The 17,484-nt window shown below is 52.8% G+C and overlaps 1 protein-coding gene across 17 annotated transcripts in view; it reads right to left on the bottom strand.

The window, feature by feature from the left end:
- The window catches only part of EHMT1 (euchromatic histone lysine methyltransferase 1), a 143,906-nt gene that overhangs the window by 71,272 nt on the left and 55,150 nt on the right, over positions 1-17,484 (bottom strand). For 13 of the 17 annotated variants that reach the window (XM_068164139.1, XM_068164148.1, XM_068164151.1 and 10 more), the window contains exon 2: positions 7,585-7,672. In XM_068164139.1, the coding sequence (XP_068020240.1) occupies positions 7,585-7,672 (88 nt within the window). Of the gene's footprint in view, positions 1-7,584; positions 7,673-8,315; positions 8,404-10,838; positions 11,453-13,869; positions 14,070-17,484 lie in introns of those variants that run through there. The other 4 variants (XM_068164147.1, XM_068164144.1, XM_068164140.1 and 1 more) reach the window with 4 other exon arrangements.

Raw genomic sequence — 17,484 nt, 5'->3', positions numbered from 1 at the left:
CTCACAGGGCTGTGCTCCAGACCCCTCCCCAGCTTTCTTGCCCTTCTCTGGACACCTTCAAGTCTCTCAATGTCCTTCTTGAACTGAGGAGCCCAGAACTGGACACAGGACTCAAGGTGTGGCCTAAGCAGTGCTGAGCACAGGGCACAGTGACCTCCCTGCTCCTGCTGGCCACACTTTTCCTGCTGCAGGCCAGGATGCCATTGGCTCTCTTGGCCACCTGGGCACACTGCTGGCTCATATTCAAGGCAGCTGTCAATCAGCACCCCCAGGTCCCCCTCTACCTGGCAGCTCTCAGCCACTCTGACCCCAGCCTGTAGCACTGCCTGGGGTTGTTGTGGCCAAAGTGCAGCCCCTGGCACTTGGACTTGTTGAATGCCATCCTGTTGGCCTCTGCCCATCTGTCCAGTCGGTCGAGGTCCCTCTGCAGAGCCCTTCTGCCCTCTAACTGACCAACATCTGCTCCTAACTTGCTGTCATCTGCAAACTTGCTGATGACTGACTCAATGCCCTCATCCAGATCATCAATGAAGATGTTAAAGAGCACAGGGCCCAGCACTGGTCCCTGGGGCACACCACTGGTGCCTGGCTGCCAGCTGGCTGTGGCACCATTCACCACCACTCTCTGGGCTCAGCCTCCAGCCAGTTCCTAACCCAGCTCAGAGAGCTGCTGTCCAAGCCAGGAGCTGACAGGTTAGCCAGCAGTTTGCTGTGGGGGATGGTGGCAAAGGCCTTACTGAAGTCCAGGCAGATCACATCCACAGCCTCCCCACATCCACCAGGCAGTCACCTGGGCATAGGAGGAGATCAGGTTGGAGAGGCAGGACCTGCCCCTCCGAAATCCATGTTGGCTTCGGAGAGGAGACCAACCCTGACCTGGCTCCAACCTCCTTTCAGGGAGTTACAGTGAGACAGAAGAGCTCCTCTCAGCCTCCTTTGTCTAGGCTGGCCAGCCCCAGATCCCTCAGCTGCTCCTCAGAAGTTGCTCCTCCAATTCATTGGCAGAAATGCACACTTCCCCAGGACCCCTCCCCAAGGACCAAGCAGACCCTCTGCAGCAGTTTTGACTCCAAGTCTACTCAACACTGAACACTGAATTAGAATTCCCATGCAGAGAAAAGTCTGAAGAAGGAGGAAAGAAACCAAGGCAGACAGTTTCAGGACACCTCATCTAATTTTAGGTGTCTAAAAAGTCGAACTGTGGGGTGCCCCTAAGGCACCTTTGTAAGCAACAGAGTGATGACAGCTCAGAAAGCACAGCCTGACTCCAGCCATCTACCTGCCTTTGGATAAAGCAGACACCCCATGGACATGCCAAATGCAAGCAGAAAGGAGCTGCACTAGCTCAGAATTAGAGTATCAACTTTAAAAGCCCCATAAATGAGCCCAAAAAATGAAGAGCATTTAGTGTTCCAGGCCCAAGTTCCTCTCTGGGGTGACACAGTGATGGTCTCTCCTTCCCCCCACCCCAAAGCTGAGCGATATCCATCCAAGGGTCTGCCCTGTGTTTCCAAAACACAAATATCACTCCTCCCAGGGCTCTGGAGCACTGTCACCCTGCAGCAGTGTCACTGCTTCCCATCCCCCATCAGACACCCAAGAGCCAAAACAAGACATGAAAGGTAGAGAAGGGTGAAGAACAACAACTGCTGTGAAAGCTCAGTGCTGAGACTACACCAGGCACACAATGGGATTCAGCAGCTCACCAGTGGGCTGCCTGTGAACACCAGCAGTGACTCAAAGCACTTCCATGTCCTGAGTGAGATGAATGCATTCCTTTCCTGTGGGATTGAGAGAAGTCTTGAGAAGGACCTGGAGGTGTCAGTTGATGGAAACTCCCCAGGAACCAGCAATGGCCATTGGCAGCCCAGCAGGCAGCTGTGTGCTGGGCTGCATCCAAAGCAGGGAGAGCAGCAGCACAGGGAGGGGATTCTGCCCCTCTGCTCTGCTCAGACCCCACCTGCAGTGCTGGGGCAGCTCTGATGGAGAGAGCTCAGAGGAGGCCACAAAAATGATCAAAGGGCTGGAGAACCTCCCCTGTGGGGACAGGCTGGGAGAGTTGGGGCTGTTCAGCCTGGAGAAGAGAAGGCTCTGGGGAGACCTCAGAGCAGCCTTCCAGTACCTGAAGGGGGCTACAGGAGAGCTGGAAAAGGTCTTTTTCCTAAGGGCTGGGAGTGACAGGACAAGGGGCAATGGCTTTGAGCTGGAAGAGGGCAGATTTACACTGGAGATTAGGAAGAAATTCTTTCCAGTGAGGGTGGTGAGACACTGGAACAGGCTGCCCAGGGAGGCTGTAGATTCTCCCTCCCTGGAGGTGTTCAAGGTCAGGTTGGATGAGGATGATCAGCCTGGGCTGGTGGGAGGTGTCCCTGCAGTGCAAGGGGGTTTGGACCTAGATCATCTTTGAGGTCCCTTCCAACCCAAACCATTCTGTGATTCTATGAGTAAGTCTCAGCAATGCCAAGGCTAAGGGAGAACTTCACTTCCAACTTGCCTTCCTCCTGCTGCTTTAGTGGAACTTTCCACCTCTGGGGCTGGGCAGTAAAAAAAGGAGCTGTTTGCTTTCAAAGGTCAAGTGAGATGGAGCCCAGAGTTAGGAGCCCTAAATGTGAGGAGAATTGAAATCACTTGCATCTCCTGCAGAGAAACCACTTCTTAATTGGTTTCTCTCCAAGTCAGACTAAAGACAACGTGGCCTACAAACATCTCCACTCACCTTCTCCATCTCCCATCCCCTTTTCCCTTGTCATCAAAGGGAAAGATGGTCCTAAACTCACCCCCGTGTGTAAAACTGAGCTGGAACATTTCCCCATGGACAACAAACCTCAGCCTCATCCACAGCCTGCTCCCTGTCTGTATCAAGCAGCTCTACAGGAGAGGACAGCAAGTGATTTCCTCTGGGCTTTACCCAGGCTGGGATTCAGGCCCAGAACTGGACATGAAAATGCTGAGAGCACACAAAGATCTTGGTGCTCCAGATGTCTGTTAAATTTATAGCTCTATCATTTCTCTCCTCAATGCCAGGATGCAGCCAGAAGAGGACATCCCAGCTGGTAACAGCAGTGCATGTCTGCCATGCCTGCCGCTCCAGGAACAGAGAATGAAATGCCAGGGCTCGTGGCAGGAGCTCTGTAACAAAGAGTGTTCCCCAGGGGCCAGGACTGGGGCCAGGACTGTTCAATATATTCATCAATGACCTGGCTGAAGGGACAGACTGGACACAAAGCTGGAAGTGGTGGCTGACACCCTGTCAGGCTGTGCTGCCATCCAGTGTGACCCAGCCAGGCTGGAGAGATGGGCAGAGAGCAACCCTAGAAATTCAGCAAGGACAAGTGTATGGTCCTGCCCCTGGGGAGGAACAACCCCTGCACCAGCACAGGGGGAGCTGATCTGAAGGAAGGCATCTCTGTGGAGAAAGACCTGGGAGTGCTGGTGGACAGCAGTATGACCACGAGCCAGCAATGAGCTCTCATGACCAAGAGCATCCTAGGCATCCTAAGATGCATTAAGAGTGTGGCCAGCAGGTCAAGGGAGGTTCTCCTCCTCTACTCTGCCCTGGTAAACCCTCATCTGGAGAACTGGGTCTGGTTCTAAGCTCCCCAGTTCAAGAACAGGAAACTGCTTGAGCAGGTAGAGCAAAGGGCTGTGAAGATGATTATGGGACTGGACCATGAAGAAAGGCTGAGGGGCTTGGGGCTTTCAGCCTGGAGAAAACCAGGGGGAGGGATCTGATCAATGCTTATAAATACCTAAAGGACAGGTGGCAGGAGGATGGGGCCAGGCTTTTCTCAGTGATGCCCAGTGACAGACCAAGAGGTAAGAGGCACAGACCTGATCCTAGGATGTTCCATCTAAACATGCCTGATGCCATCTGCAACCTTGCTGAGGGTGCAACTCTGTCCTGCTGTCTGTGGCACTGATAAAGACATTCAACAGTACAGGTCCCAGCCTGCTCACTGAAGAAAACCACTTTGCAAGCAAACTTAAAGAGAGAGAACTCTCAGCCTTTGGGTTGCTTTTCCAGCCCATGCCTCCCCAGCTCCATGTGCTGCCACCCATCCCTGAGCCCAGAACCAGGGTTCAAAGAAACTCTTTGTGCCAGCTCTCCAGTGTGCTGTCAGGCTTGCATGGTCACGTAGCACTCACAAATGCAAGCTCTTTGCCAGCTCTAAACACTGTTATTAACAGACTTTGGGGACAGCAACTAATTGAACTCCTGTGACGATCCCAGCTGGGTAAGGAAGGTCAGTGAGGAATGATGCACGTGGCACAACGACCACGCAGACCATTGTCATCCACACGTGGGGGATGCTGGGGAAGAGGAGACAAATCTGAACACCACAACTAGATTCTAGGACCTCTCTTTCCCCAGTGATAGAACTGGAGTCTCATCCTCTGGAAACCTTCAAAACCTACCTGGATGTATTCCTGGGTGATATGCCCTACATGACCCAGCTTTGGCAGGGGAGGTCCAGTCTCACAGTATAACTTAGGTTGGAAAGGACCTCAAGGATCATCGAGTCCAACCTATCAACACAGACCCCATGCCTAGACCATGGCACCAAGTGCCACATCCAATCCCCTCTGGAACACCTCCAGGGATGGGGACTCCACCACCTCCCTGGGCAGCACATTCCAATGGCCAATGACTCGCTTGGTGAAGAACTTTCTCCTCACCTCCAGCCTAAACCTCCCCTGGCACAGCTTGAGACTGTGTCCTCTTGTTCTGGTGCTGCTTGCCTGGGAGAAGAGACCAACACCCTCCTGGCTATAACCACCTTTCGGGTAGTTGTAGAGGGCAATGAGGTCACCCCTGAGCCTCCTCTTCTCCAGGCTAAACAACCCCAGCTCCCTCACCCTCTCCTCACAGGGCTGTGTTCAAGGCCTCTCCCCAGCCTTGTTGCCCTTCTCTGGACACCTTCAAGTCTCTCAATGTCCTTCTTAAACTGAGGGGCTCAGAACTGGACACAGGACTCAAGGTGTGGCCTAAGCAGTGCTGAGCACAGGGCACAAGGACTTTCCTGCTCCTTCTGGCCACACTGTTCCTGATGCAGGCCAGGGTGCCATTGGCTCTCTTGGCCACCTGGGCACACTGCTGGCTCATATTCAGGCAGCTGTCAATCAGCACCCCCAGGTCCCTCTCTGTTTGGGAGCTCTCAGCCACTCTGACCCCAGCCTGTAGCTCTGCATGGGATTGCCGTAGCCAAAATGCAGCCCCTGGCACTTGGACTTGTTGAATGCCATCCCCTTGGCCTCTGCCCATCTGTCCAGCCTGGCAAGGTCCCTCTGCAGAGCCTTTCTACCCTCTAACTGACCAACATCTGCTCCTAACTTGGTGTCATCTGCAAACTTGCTGATGACTGACTCGACCCCCTCATCCAGATCATCAAGGAAGATGTTAAAGAGCACAGGGCCCAGCACTGATCCCTGGGGCACACCACTGGTGCCTGGCTGCCAGCTGGCTGTGGCACCATTCACCACCACTCTCTGGGCTCAGCCTCCAGCCAGTTCCTAACCCAGCACAGACTGTAGTGGTCCAAGCCATGAGCTGACAGCTTAGCCAGCAGTTTGCTGTGGGGGATGGTGTCAAAGGCCTTGCTGCAGTCCAGGCAGACCATATCCACAGGCCTCCTCACGTCCACCAGGCAGTCACCTGGGCATAGGAGGAGATCAGGTTGGAGAGGCAGGACCTGCCCTTCCTAAATCCATGTTGGCTGGACCTGAGCCCTTGGCCATCCTTCAGCCCTTCCAGCCCTTACCATTCTGGGATAAGCTGAAGTGCTTGGAATTTGAGCACCTTATGAAGCCTCCAGACTGCCTGCACAGAAAGGGTTCTCAGCTTCCTTTGCCCTTAGAGGCACCCCACACTTAGAGAGACATTTTTGACACCTAAAATTAGATGAGGTGACCTCAAACTGTCTGCTTTAACTTTTCCCCTCCTTCTTAAGATTCTGTTCTCTTCATGGGGATTTTAATTCCATGTTTAGTATTGAGAAAAAGACTTAAGGTCAAAACTGCTGTGGAGGGTCTGCTTGATCCTGGGGAGGGGTGGGAATTGTGCATTCCTGTCAGCAAATTGAAAGAGTGAGGAGCAGCAGAGGGAACTGGGGTTGTTTGTCCTGAAGAAAAGGAGGCTGAGGGTGAGAGACCCCTCTGTCATTCTACAACTCCCTGAAAGGAGGTCGAAGCCAGGTCAGGGTTGGTCTCTTCTCCCTAAGAACAAGGGAGAGGAAATGGCCTCATTTTGCACCAGGGGAGGTTGAGGTTGGACATGAGCACCAATTTCTTCCCCAGAAGGGTTGTCCAGCCCTGGAACAGGCTGCCCAGGGCAGTGGTTGAAGCATTTGCTTGAAGTCACAACCACTGCAGACATCCAAGACACAGCAAGCTTTCTCTTCCCACTCTTCCTAGGTTGTTACCTCCCTGGACTCATGACACTTGCCTTGAGATCAAGAGCTAAATGGACTGGCTTTACAGTCTTGAGGCAAGCAAGAGGGGAGATCAAAGTAAAAGTCTCCTCCCAGAGCAACATGACTTCCCACTGACATCTCAGACTTCAGCTCTAGTCTGCCCAGATCAGAGGTGCACAGGCAGGCAGTGTCTGGAGCAGCCCTCACACGCTCCCAGCTCCCACGGAAGCGCCGCGGCCGCCTCTGACGCAGCGCTCAGGGCTTTCCCCGTCCTGAGCTTTAGTTTCTCACTAGAGCAGCTTGATAAAACATGATGCTGGGCAGAAGAGAAAGAAAAAGCAGTGCTGGGCTCACACACTTCTGAATTAAATCCAAAACTTTGTTTCCAGCTAAGACTTGGTATTTCCACGGGGCCAGTTCGGCGCTTTGCTAACGCTCTGTTATGGCAAAGAGAACAAAACTACCCCAAATCCCTGCAGAGCTATGAGAGGCAGCTACTCAAGGAATAATAAATCCAGGGAAAGAAAGGAGGAAGGAGGTGAGGGGAGATAAAGGGTGGTGGGTTTTTTTTTTATCCTAATCCCACTGACACATTTATTAAGCCCTCAGATTTGTGTGCAGGCAATTCACAGACAAGCACACGGGAAAGGCTTTCTCCAATTAACATCCTGCCAAGTGGAAGGGAGGGGAAAGAAGGCAGAAGCCATGGAGCATCCCACAGGGGCACCAGGGGAGTTGTGTCTAACCCCACTGGCCACCTGCAGCCATCAGTGCCTGTCCTGGAGCTGCAGAGAAACTCAGAGGGAAACAGAAAGTTAACTTCAGTAGAGGGAGGAAAAGGGCTTGGTCATCATGTGGCAGGGAGCAGAGTTCAGCTAAAACCTGTCACCCAGAGCAGGTTCAAAGTAACTCCTCTGCACTTCACAGCCACACCAAAGCAGAAGTGAAAATTAGATATTCTTTGGGTGGGTGGTGATAGATGGACTGCAAAGGAAATTTATGTCTTCTGGGGAAGAGCCCTGCTCAGAATAAACACAGGTTGAAGCCACTCCATGCCTGGGAGCACACCTGAGACCCTTAGGGGACAGAGTACATCTCCAAGCCCCCAGTTTTGCTCCCATCGCGTGCCAACCTCGTGAGGAAGGTCTGGCCCTCAACAGAGACAGGTGCTCACCTTCCTCTTTGCTGTTGGTGATATCTTTCAGCAGCTCAGTCTTCATGCAGACGTCTTTCCTTGTCTCTCCTTTACTCAGCACTGCTCGCTAGGGGTGGGAGAGAAGGGAGAGAAAAGAAGAAACACCAAGGTTCAGTTCCATGTTCAGAGAGAGACTGCATTTGAGAGAAGAAACAATCATGGACACATCCTGTTTACATCATCAGCAGACACGATTCTGCTGCCAGGAAGCTGCCAGCAAGGCACAGGTCAGAGATAAAAGGCAGCAAGGCTCACCCCAGCTGACAGCAGAGGGGCTTTGGGCTGTGCCCAGGCTGAGAACCCACAGCTCCGCTTAAGGCACAGCCAGACACGCTCCGAGTGCCAGGTGTTGGGAACCCAGCTGAGGGGATCTGTACCAGCACACACCCAACTGCCCTGAAAGGCACCTCCAAGAGCTGACCCTCATTCTCCCTAAACTTCTGAGGATTGGGGAAGGAGGTGGGAGGGGGGGGAGAGGCTGAACCATCAACCTTCTCCTTGCACATCATTTACCAACAGCTCCAGCCCCAGGGTGCTGGTGGTGGTTGGGGATTGGTTTTGTGTTCATTCAAATGCAGCTCCAGCTAACCCCTCAATCCTCACAGCCATGTTTATTACAGTTAATGAGCTCCATTTTTAACTCCAGAGAAAGCAACTTTTCTTATTCCCCCTCTCTATTTCCCCCCTATTTTGTTGTAAAAAGGGAGCACCTGCTCATCTCCTCTGCCTTCCCAATGCCTGAGGTCAGGTTGCTAGATCAGGTTTGCAGCTTTAATACCTTCCTTTTTTTTCCCCTTTCTTTTTTAAAGTGGCAAGACCAAATGGATTAAAAAAAAAAAAAAAGGGGGGGGGGGGGAGGGCAAGGCTATCAAAACAAAGTAACTTGGCATTAAAAAAATCCCCCAAAGCCAGGCAGAAGAGAAGGGGTCCCTTGCCCCTTGCCCCAGCTGTGTGTTTAAGGAGAGGAGCTGGGCTGCGAGGGAAAGATGGCGACAGCCCCGCAGAGCCACCACGTGACGGGGCCAGGCTGGGTGAAGGGTTCACCACTCCCTGCCTGTGTCCCAGGAGAAGAATAAGCCCAGGTCAAGCCAACTGCTGTAGGCCAGCACAGAGAGCAGATGGTGCCTGCAGCCATGCAAATCACAAGGTTTAAAGCGTGCTGAGCGATAAAGAGAGGGGGGAAAAAAACAACGACGGAGCCCGGGCTGCCCCGCTCCCATGAAAGAAGTGAGCGAGAGAAGATGCACAGGTGAAGGCTGCTGCATCAGCTCCAAAATCATCCCCACCAGCAGCTCACCCTTCCCCACACTGACTTCTGTCCAAAGCTCACATGAGAGAGGAGCTCTGGTGCTGCTGCCACCAGCCCCTCTGGGATTTTTGTTGCCATGTGAACCCAGCTGGTGCTGCAGGTGCCGCAGCACAGGGTCTTCCTTCACCCCAATTCAGCAGCCAGCTCATCCAGCACCGGGCCCCTGCCCCTTGGTGCCCACAGGACCACCCTGCCCTGCACCTAAACCACAGAATCAACCAGGTTGGAAGTCCAACTGATCAAGAGGAGGCATGCAGTTCTCCCCTGAGAAGCAAAACCTGCTGGCCAGCCAGCTACTGCAGAGCAGAGAAAGATGCCTCAGCCTGAGGAACCTGGTGATGCTTCAGCCACAACAGCTTTGCTCTTTGACCAGAGGGAAATGCAGCACCAGCCAGGTGAGCGAATGCCACCAGCTGCAAAGCAACATGCAGCTGATGGGAAGGAATAAACTCAAGGGACACAGCTGGGCACTGGTTTTTGGGGAAGGCTCCAGCACCTGCCAGCCCTGCCCACACAGAGCTAAGGGCACCTTCATGGGTTGCTCCTCAAGCGAGGAAGTTCTGGGTGGCTGCCTGCCCCTGAGCACAAGCAGACAGCAAACACAGCCACGTCTAGATGCTCTCAGCAAGAGAGAACTTGTGCCCCGAGCACACACCTTCAGATTCCCAGGCACAGACCAAAAAGCAAGCTGTAAGCACTCAAAAGCTCAGCTCAGCCAACTACCAGAGAGCCTGAAACAGAACCAACCAACAGCTTCCACCAAGAGATGATCATAAAACCCAGCCCAAACTTTGACCGTACATCAGCTGTTCCCCCCCCCCTCCATTTATTTGCTCAACTGGTAATTTATAGTAGAACCTTGCTGCAAACATCTGCTTGTAAACCCAACCTCTCCTCTTTCCAAACTTCATGTAATCTGGAAACAACCTCAGCCTTCTCAGGGACTTGCCCTGCTGCAAAGAGAACTGCACTAAGTTGGGGGTTGAGCACAGCCCCTCAACTCCCACCCATGGGAAGGGGCACTCAGGCCTTCAGCAGCAAAAGGCACAAAGGGCTTCAGTCTGTCTGACAGGGCCCAGCTTGTTTTCCCAACCTTTGTTGCAAGAAGGAAAGGTCCATGATATTCCTGCTGTTCAAGTGACTCACACTGGAAGCCCCAGGATTTCCAGCAGGTCGCTCTTAGCCATCTGACTCTAAGTTTATTTTGTAGGCAGTACCCCCAGACCACAAACCATCCACACTCTGCCCTCCACAGAGGTGCTGCTGCTGCTCAGCCCACGATGCCTGGAGAAAAGCCACTGCAGGAACCCTGGAGTCCATCAGAGCTCAACAGCTAACAACCACCCTTGCTCCTCGCTGCAGTTACCAGGCGCCTGGGGCTGCCCCACGTCCTGGCCAGCGGCAGGAGCTCTCAAAGCAGAATTTCCAGTGCCAAGGGAGGCAAGAGAGAACCCATCACTCTTCTCCTGGGAGAGTAAAAAGCTGGGTGCCAAGGCAAGGCTAAGCAAGGCAGCACCTGACAGGCTCTGCTGGGTCGTAGCTCAGAGACACATCCCTCACTAGCAGCAGCAGTGGCTTTACAACTTCCATGCCTTGCTCTGAAACAAACACAAACTCAGCATCATGGTAGGAAATACAATCATCAGCGTCCTTCCAAAGAGCCAACTCGGAGTTCTGAAGCATTCTGCTACAAAGGAAGCTAGAGGAAACCCCTGCAAAGCACTCGAAGCCTCTTCCCCCCAGGCCAGCGCTCTCCCCTCCTTGCTCCATCACCACCCTGCAGAGGCAGCCCCCAGCACCCTACAGGCACCCGCTTGGGCGCCCAGCAGGCAGCAGCCGGGCAGCACTACCCATCCATTCCCACCAACCCACAGCTCCTCCCAGCCAACTTCGCAGCCACTGCACCGCCAGCCAGTGTCAATACCTCCATTTTGTGGGCGTGGGGGAGTGCCTGTGCATGTGGGACTTTTTTTTCCCCCCTCCCTTCCCCTCCCCTCCCTTAAATCCAGAGCAAACTTCTCTTTCTGCTCAGACTCTCCAAGCCCCAATCCTTCGGCTGCCGATTGGCAGGGAAATCCTATCCCACCCTCCCCGCCGAGCAATGTCTGCTCCTGCAGCAGTCCCAACAAAGCCAACTGCCAAGCTCAGGCTGCTTCACAATAAAAGTCTCACTTACTCCATTATTTTTTTCCTTCCCCTCCTTCCCCCCTTTCCCTGCAGGCTCCATTCCCTCCTCAACTCCAGACTGATTATTAACCTCCAGTGGCTAGAAAGCCTCCATAAAGTCCACACCACCATCAATGAAGCATTATCCTTTCCCCCCCCACACACACACCTTTTCATTTGTAGGTTTCAAGAGGAAGGGGGGAAAAAAAATGATTGCATCTGAAGAATGGCTGATTAGGTCTTTGAAAGGGCTCTAAGAAGCCATGAGAAGCCAAGCAGAGGAGCTAGTGCTGGGTTAGTTTTTCCTCTCCAGCTCTCTTTACCACAAACCATGTTTCCTCTCCTCAGTGAGGAGGTCTTTGGAGGGGATGGAAGACGGAAAGGCTCTGCAAGCACTGCCAAACAGACCACGACAAGACACTCCAGTGGAGCCTTTAAGACAACAACCCCCAAAAACCAGCCCAGGGAAAGAAGAAAGAAGAGAGAAAGAACAAAGCTGGGAAACACAGAAAGAGCTTTCTCAGCCTCCTCCTTGGCATCCTCAGCAGCCATCCGGGTGCCCTTCACAAAGATCCAAAGAGGCTTTATAGGCAAAGACAACACATGCACAGCAAAACTCCAGCAGACAGCAGCTTACCAAGCCCAAGAGACCAGAGAGTTGCATCATGAAGCAGAGCAGGAAGGAGCGCAGTTGATGTGCTAAGAAGTCTACCTTCACTGAGGGCTTTTTGCTTGCCTTTTCTTTTTTTTTCCCTTAAAAATCAGCTGTTCAAGAACCTGAGGTTTTGCAGCAGCCTTATTCTGATCAGAGCCATGCAGCTAAACCAGGTTGATCATGCAGCTAAACCAGGTTGATCTGAAATAAAAGGGCTGGGAGCAGGAGGACCCCTCTGAAGCTCTGCTGGCTCCCATTTGGGGTGACGGCTGCCCCAGCACATCTGCCCACAGACGGGAGGGATGGACAGGACTGATCCTGCATGGCCTGCTACCTCCAGCTCAGAGGTAGGCACCAACACACCAAGAGGTGACACCACCAGGCACTGCTCCCCAAGAGTGGTTGGGGCACACACCTCAACGCCAGCTCCCCATCATAGCCAAAGCTCAGGCAAGGCTCTCACCGGTCCTTCAGCAGGGCAGGACTTCCATTCCTCTGCAAGCCAGCAAGGTTTGCAACACACACTGCAGAGAGGCAAAGCTCTCAATAAATGATGCAACCTCAGCAGCAGCAGACTCTCAACCCATTTTTTTTCCTCCTAAAAGATCCAAAGAACACAGCCCAGACCAACTTGCTCAGAATAATCTTTGCCACAAAGAGAGGACAAACACTTTGCAGGTCGTCAGAGCAGAAGTAACGATGAAGACAAGCCTTGTAGAAAGGAGAGTGGTGCTTTTGTAGGCACACGAGGGCTGCTGCTCCTGGCAGATCTCAGCACTGCTCAAGTTCTGCTCTGGGCTCAGTGCTCGTGGGGACGCTGACCACGGGCCTGTCATTAGAAGCAGCAGAAGTATTTCAGCTGGAGAAGGAAGGAAACACAACCACGAGCATACCTGGCCTACAAAGCAGTCACCAGTCTCAAAGCTCCTGCTCTTTTCTAGGTTAAGGCCACTTCCTTATAAGCCTCATGCAATCATGTGAGCCTGGAATTTTATCTGCAGCTCACAACAAGCACTGCCCCTCCGCCTGAAGTTTGTCCCCAAATCAAATTCTTTGCAATTCTTTTGTCTCCTGAATTCCTTTCATCCAGACTCTTCCTAAAGAAAAGAAACACTTCCTTCTCTACCCCCCTCCATGTCCTCTCCCCTATCCCAGCCACACAAATCAGCTCCCAAAAACCAGAGGGAAGGGTAGAAAGGAGGCGCAAGTCCCTGCATGCAACAGCTGGGAACAAGGAGACACGTGCATGAAACACAACAGGACTGAAAGTGACTTCTCCTAAGCCAAGGCGCTCCACAATGACGTGCAGGCTGCAGGCAAGGGAGGGGGCTGCAGAGCACAGGCCCTCCTCTACAGGGGAGATCAATTTACTCTTCCTCACTGCCTCCACGCTGGAAAGCATCGTAGCCATCTAGCTGTGTCCCAGTAGAGTTAAAGCCAGTGCAACTTGTATGTGCAGGCAAGTGTAAATCCAGAGCAGACAAAGGCATCTCCTCCTTCCACGGGCTGAGGTTAGCAAGGAGCACAGCTGCTGCCTGCTCTCTCCTAGAACCCATGAGTGGAGGGGGGGGAAGAAAACCCTAAAATGGAGACCAAGATTCATCAGTAGCTCTAGCAAAAGCAAACCAACCATCCAGAAACGCCAAGTCACCGGGAAGGCTTCGCCAGGATAAAGCCATAGCACCAAAAGGAGCCTGGAACAAGCAAGTTGCAGCAGCCCAAGGCAGGGGAGCTGGAAGGCAGCTCACCCCCATCAGTGGGGCTCAGGCACCTCTTCAGCCTCCATGCTCCTCTTCCTCCCACCCCCAAACCACCACAATCAGCAGAGCAGCTCCCTCTCCCCCTGCCCATCCCGATGGTGCCCGGCAGAAGGGCTCATTGGGGTGGCAGAGGTGGGAAACCCCCAAAACGGGCTTCCTTTGGGAAGTGGAGGACCTCGCTCAGCTGCCCAGGCCACCTCCACGTGGGTCACCTCCAGCCATCAAGAGGCCAGCAGCAAGCCAGCGACGCCTGCGAGACGGAAAAGCGGAGAGGGAGAGGGAGGCAAAACCCAGAAAAAGACAAAACAAGAATAATCATCATAAAAAGTTGCACCCTCGGGCCTGTCCCTCTAGTAACTACAGCAAAACCTCACCAAGGCTTTACTCTCCTGGAGGGTGAGAAAGGGACACAGCGCTGCCCAGCACCCGAAGTCCTAGAGGTGGGAGATCCTCACCCCCTCTCCTCCATGGCCTACGGGCTTCGTCCCCGGCGTGGGGCCTGCTTTTTCTGCTCTGTCATTAAGAGTGGAGCCTGGTCTTTTCCTTCAATCCCAAGAATTGCACTGAATTAGATCATCTTTCTCGGCTCACCTCCCCCTACAGGCAGCTCCCCCGAGCATGCTCAGCTCGGCCTGGCGCTGCCATTTCATAACTGCATTGTTTACAGACACACACTGACCTGCCATCTTTTGACAGGAGGAGAGGAGAGCAGAGCAGGGCTGCGGGCATCTGCCTCCCCACCCACCCTGGGCCCCCAGCCCCCTCACCAGAAAATCCACTCTGCAGAAGGGAAGCTGCAAAAAAGCAGCAGGCTGCTTTGGGGCTTGTGGTGGTGGTTTTGTTGTTAAGTTTTTTTTCCTCTCCTGTTGGCTTGGGTTTGTTGTTTGGGTTGTTGTGGGGTTGGGGTGTTTTTTTTTTCCACCCCCCCTCTTCTTGATTTAGGTCAAAATCCACCTGTTTTGGAAGGAGAAGTGAAGCCTGGTGGGGGGTTGGGGCAGCGAGGAGGAGAGGTCTTGCAGATCTCGATGCAAAATGCCAGCCATGATTTTTCAAGCCTCCTTGAATCACAACCGTGTGCTTCGATGTCACCTAAAAATATACCACCCAGCCCAGTCTGCCATCCTCCGTCAAGGCTTCCTCTGTGAGAGAAAGGCTTGGAAATATGGTATTTCCCTTGAATAAACAACTTGGCTTAGCCCCAGCACATACACTTTTCTCCTTTAAATGCAAACCAGAGAGTATTTTTGCAGGCAGGCAGGAAAATGAGGAGAGGAGGAGGGGAGAAGTTCCTCATTTAACACCAAGAGCTCCATGAAAAACAAAAAAAGCCTTGCGAGGTTGCTCCAAGCCCCTCTCCGTTCCAGTCCTCTCCCCGTCCGTGTTGATCATATTTACAGGTGAAAGCAGCTCTGATTTATGGTGGAGAGAAAATGCCAGAAGAGCTGGAGATTTCCTCATCCTTGGAACAAGGACAAGTTGTGAAAAGCTTCTTTTGCAAGAGGCACTGTGCTGCTCCGACACAGTATGGCAGCGTTGCGGGGAAGAAGCTTGCATGTCAGATCTTAACCCCCAATGCCTCGACCCTTCTCCACCACATCCACCAGCATTGGCCCTCCTGATGGGGACTGACAGAAGAAGGAAAACAAATCACCTGGCTTGGGAGAAGCAAGCTGTTATGGTGGATCCTGGCATGTTTTTTTGTGGTTGTTTGCACACTTTTACGAGCTTGGTCTACATTTTTTTCCTCCCTCTACTTTTTGTCCTTTTTTTAAGGGTACTTTCCAACTAGCTTGTACAGTGTGTGAGCTTCACTCCCGCTGCTTTCCTCACTACTGTAAATCCTGGCAGGCAGTGCTGCCCATCCTCCTCCTCTACCCCCCACCAGGACCAACACCACCGTACAGCAAAGCCAGACATCTCCTCCTCCACCCAACAGACCGAGGAGCTCACATAGGCACAGGAAGGGATAGACCCCACAGGATCGAGGGAAACACAATGGGACAGAGGAGTCTCCTCTGCAAAGAGGGCTGGGTGTCAAAACTCTCAGGAATCAGAAATAATTGGCTGACAATGGTAGTTAAGGGTTATAAATTGAAGATCAGTTTCCAAATCACTGACACTACATGTCCCTGCAGGAACATATGGTCCTGGGAGCTCTCAGAGCCCCGAGCCTTTCGGCTGAACCAAACACAAGGTAACCCTCCCACTGCAGGGATTCCTCGACCGCTCTCAGCTCCGGAGCTGGAAGGTGAGGAGGAAAAACTTCAGGGAAAAGCAGCAAAAGGACGACAAAGAAGAACAGCAGGAGTCAAGTCAGCCCTCCCCCAAACCAGCTGGCCAGGAGGGTGAAGTTCCTTGTTTACCTGAATAAAATGGCTCCCTGCCATTGCACAAGATGCATGCGATCCTCTTTTGTTAGGAGATGGCAGTGCACAGGAAGGGTCAGGGGAGCTGGGCTCCAGCACTGGCAAAAGGAGCCCCAGGATGAGCACCACAGCCCAAGTCCCCAGCTCATGGGCCTGATCCTGCCCCACACACCCCTGTGACCAGGCCCAAAGTTTGTCTAATGAGTTGATCAGCAGAAAATATGCCTCTGGTGTGCCACAGAGCCCAGCTCTTTCCAAACGCCCTCTTGGGAAAGAGGGAGAAGCTTGTGCTGGCACTTAAAAGTCAGCGAAAAAGATGAAGGGAAAGAAAACCAAGACCCTAAGGCCTCACTTTGGGGCTCTTAACCCTTGCTGGAAAGCGGCACCAAGCCCACACCTCGGGTTTCTCTCTTCCCTCCAAAGTAGGTCAGGCTGCTCGGCGTCTCTCTGCAGATGCTTTCAAAGGGCACCGGCCGGCAGCGATGGAGCTTTAGGTGTTTGCAGCCAGCCGTCTGGCCAGTGCCATCGTGGTCCCCACCACACAGCAGCACACACTCAGTGGATTTCTTGGTTGTTTTGCTTCCTCAGCTTTCATCAGAGCCAAAGCGCATTCGTTATCCCCGGCTGGGAGATGAGGCAGCACGTCAAGGCCTCTCTGCTCTTCTCTGCTCCAAGGAAACCTTGCTCCTGTCCGTTGCCACTTCTCCTGATGCCTCTCCCTTTAGCACATATCTTCTAGATGATGAGTAACGAGTGTATTTATAGTCCAGTGGAGACACAATGGGTATTTAGATGAGGTATCACAGATCATCCTGTAAGCTTCCAAGCCTTTTAAATGCCATCTTCACATCTCGCTCCTCGACTGAAAATTCACTCTCACATCTGCAAGGCTGCTTCAGGGGGGACGGCCAGCTCACAGCAGCGTTATGCCCACTGGCCCGGACACCCCAAGGCTCTGAGACCTTCAGTGTCCACCCCAAGTCCCACCGAGGTCTGTGGCAGCCAACACTACACAAACAACAGGAAAAAAAAGGCCCCAAGAGCATGTCAAGGCCAGGGGGGGTCTGAATTTTTAGGCAACTTTTAAAATAAGCTGCAGACTTGGGCCTCCTGCCATGAAAGCAGCCACGGATGTTTTGTTTTAATCAGCTGTTCCCTTGGATTGCAAGTGGCTATTAAAAAAAACCAAAAAATACCCCCAAAAAAAAAAAGGGCAAAGAAGAAAGAAGGGAGGAAGCTGTCCCAAAATAAAAAAAGGGATTGTTTCTTCCTGGAAAAATGATTTTTGCTCTTGCCTCCAGTCGAAGAAGTGAGCTGTAGGCTCGCGTGATGCAAGCAGGGGCTGTCCAAAGCAGACCTAGTGAGGAGCTGCCATGTAGCCACAGGCCTTCTCCTGCCCTTTGGAAGTTCAGTCTTGGAGCTGCTCGGATACCCCAGCGTTTGCTCTTCTTGCTTGCAAGAGCTGCAAGCAAGGAGGGCTCCTGGGAGAATTTTCCAGAAACTTCACACTTTAAAAAATGGAGGAAAAAAAGCACACAAAAAAAACCAAACCAAACCCCCCAACGCCAAACGAGCCTCTCCGCGCCAGAAGACAAATAAAAGACCACCCAAACGCCAGGAAAC

The sequence above is a fragment of the Melanerpes formicivorus genome, unplaced genomic scaffold (genome assembly GCF_026170545.1).
Source record: "Melanerpes formicivorus ecotype bairdi unplaced genomic scaffold, bMelFor1.0.p_v2 SCAF_77, whole genome shotgun sequence".
Taxonomy (NCBI): domain Eukaryota; kingdom Metazoa; phylum Chordata; class Aves; order Piciformes; family Picidae; genus Melanerpes; species Melanerpes formicivorus.
This window is presented reverse-complemented; position numbering and strand designations above follow the sequence as displayed.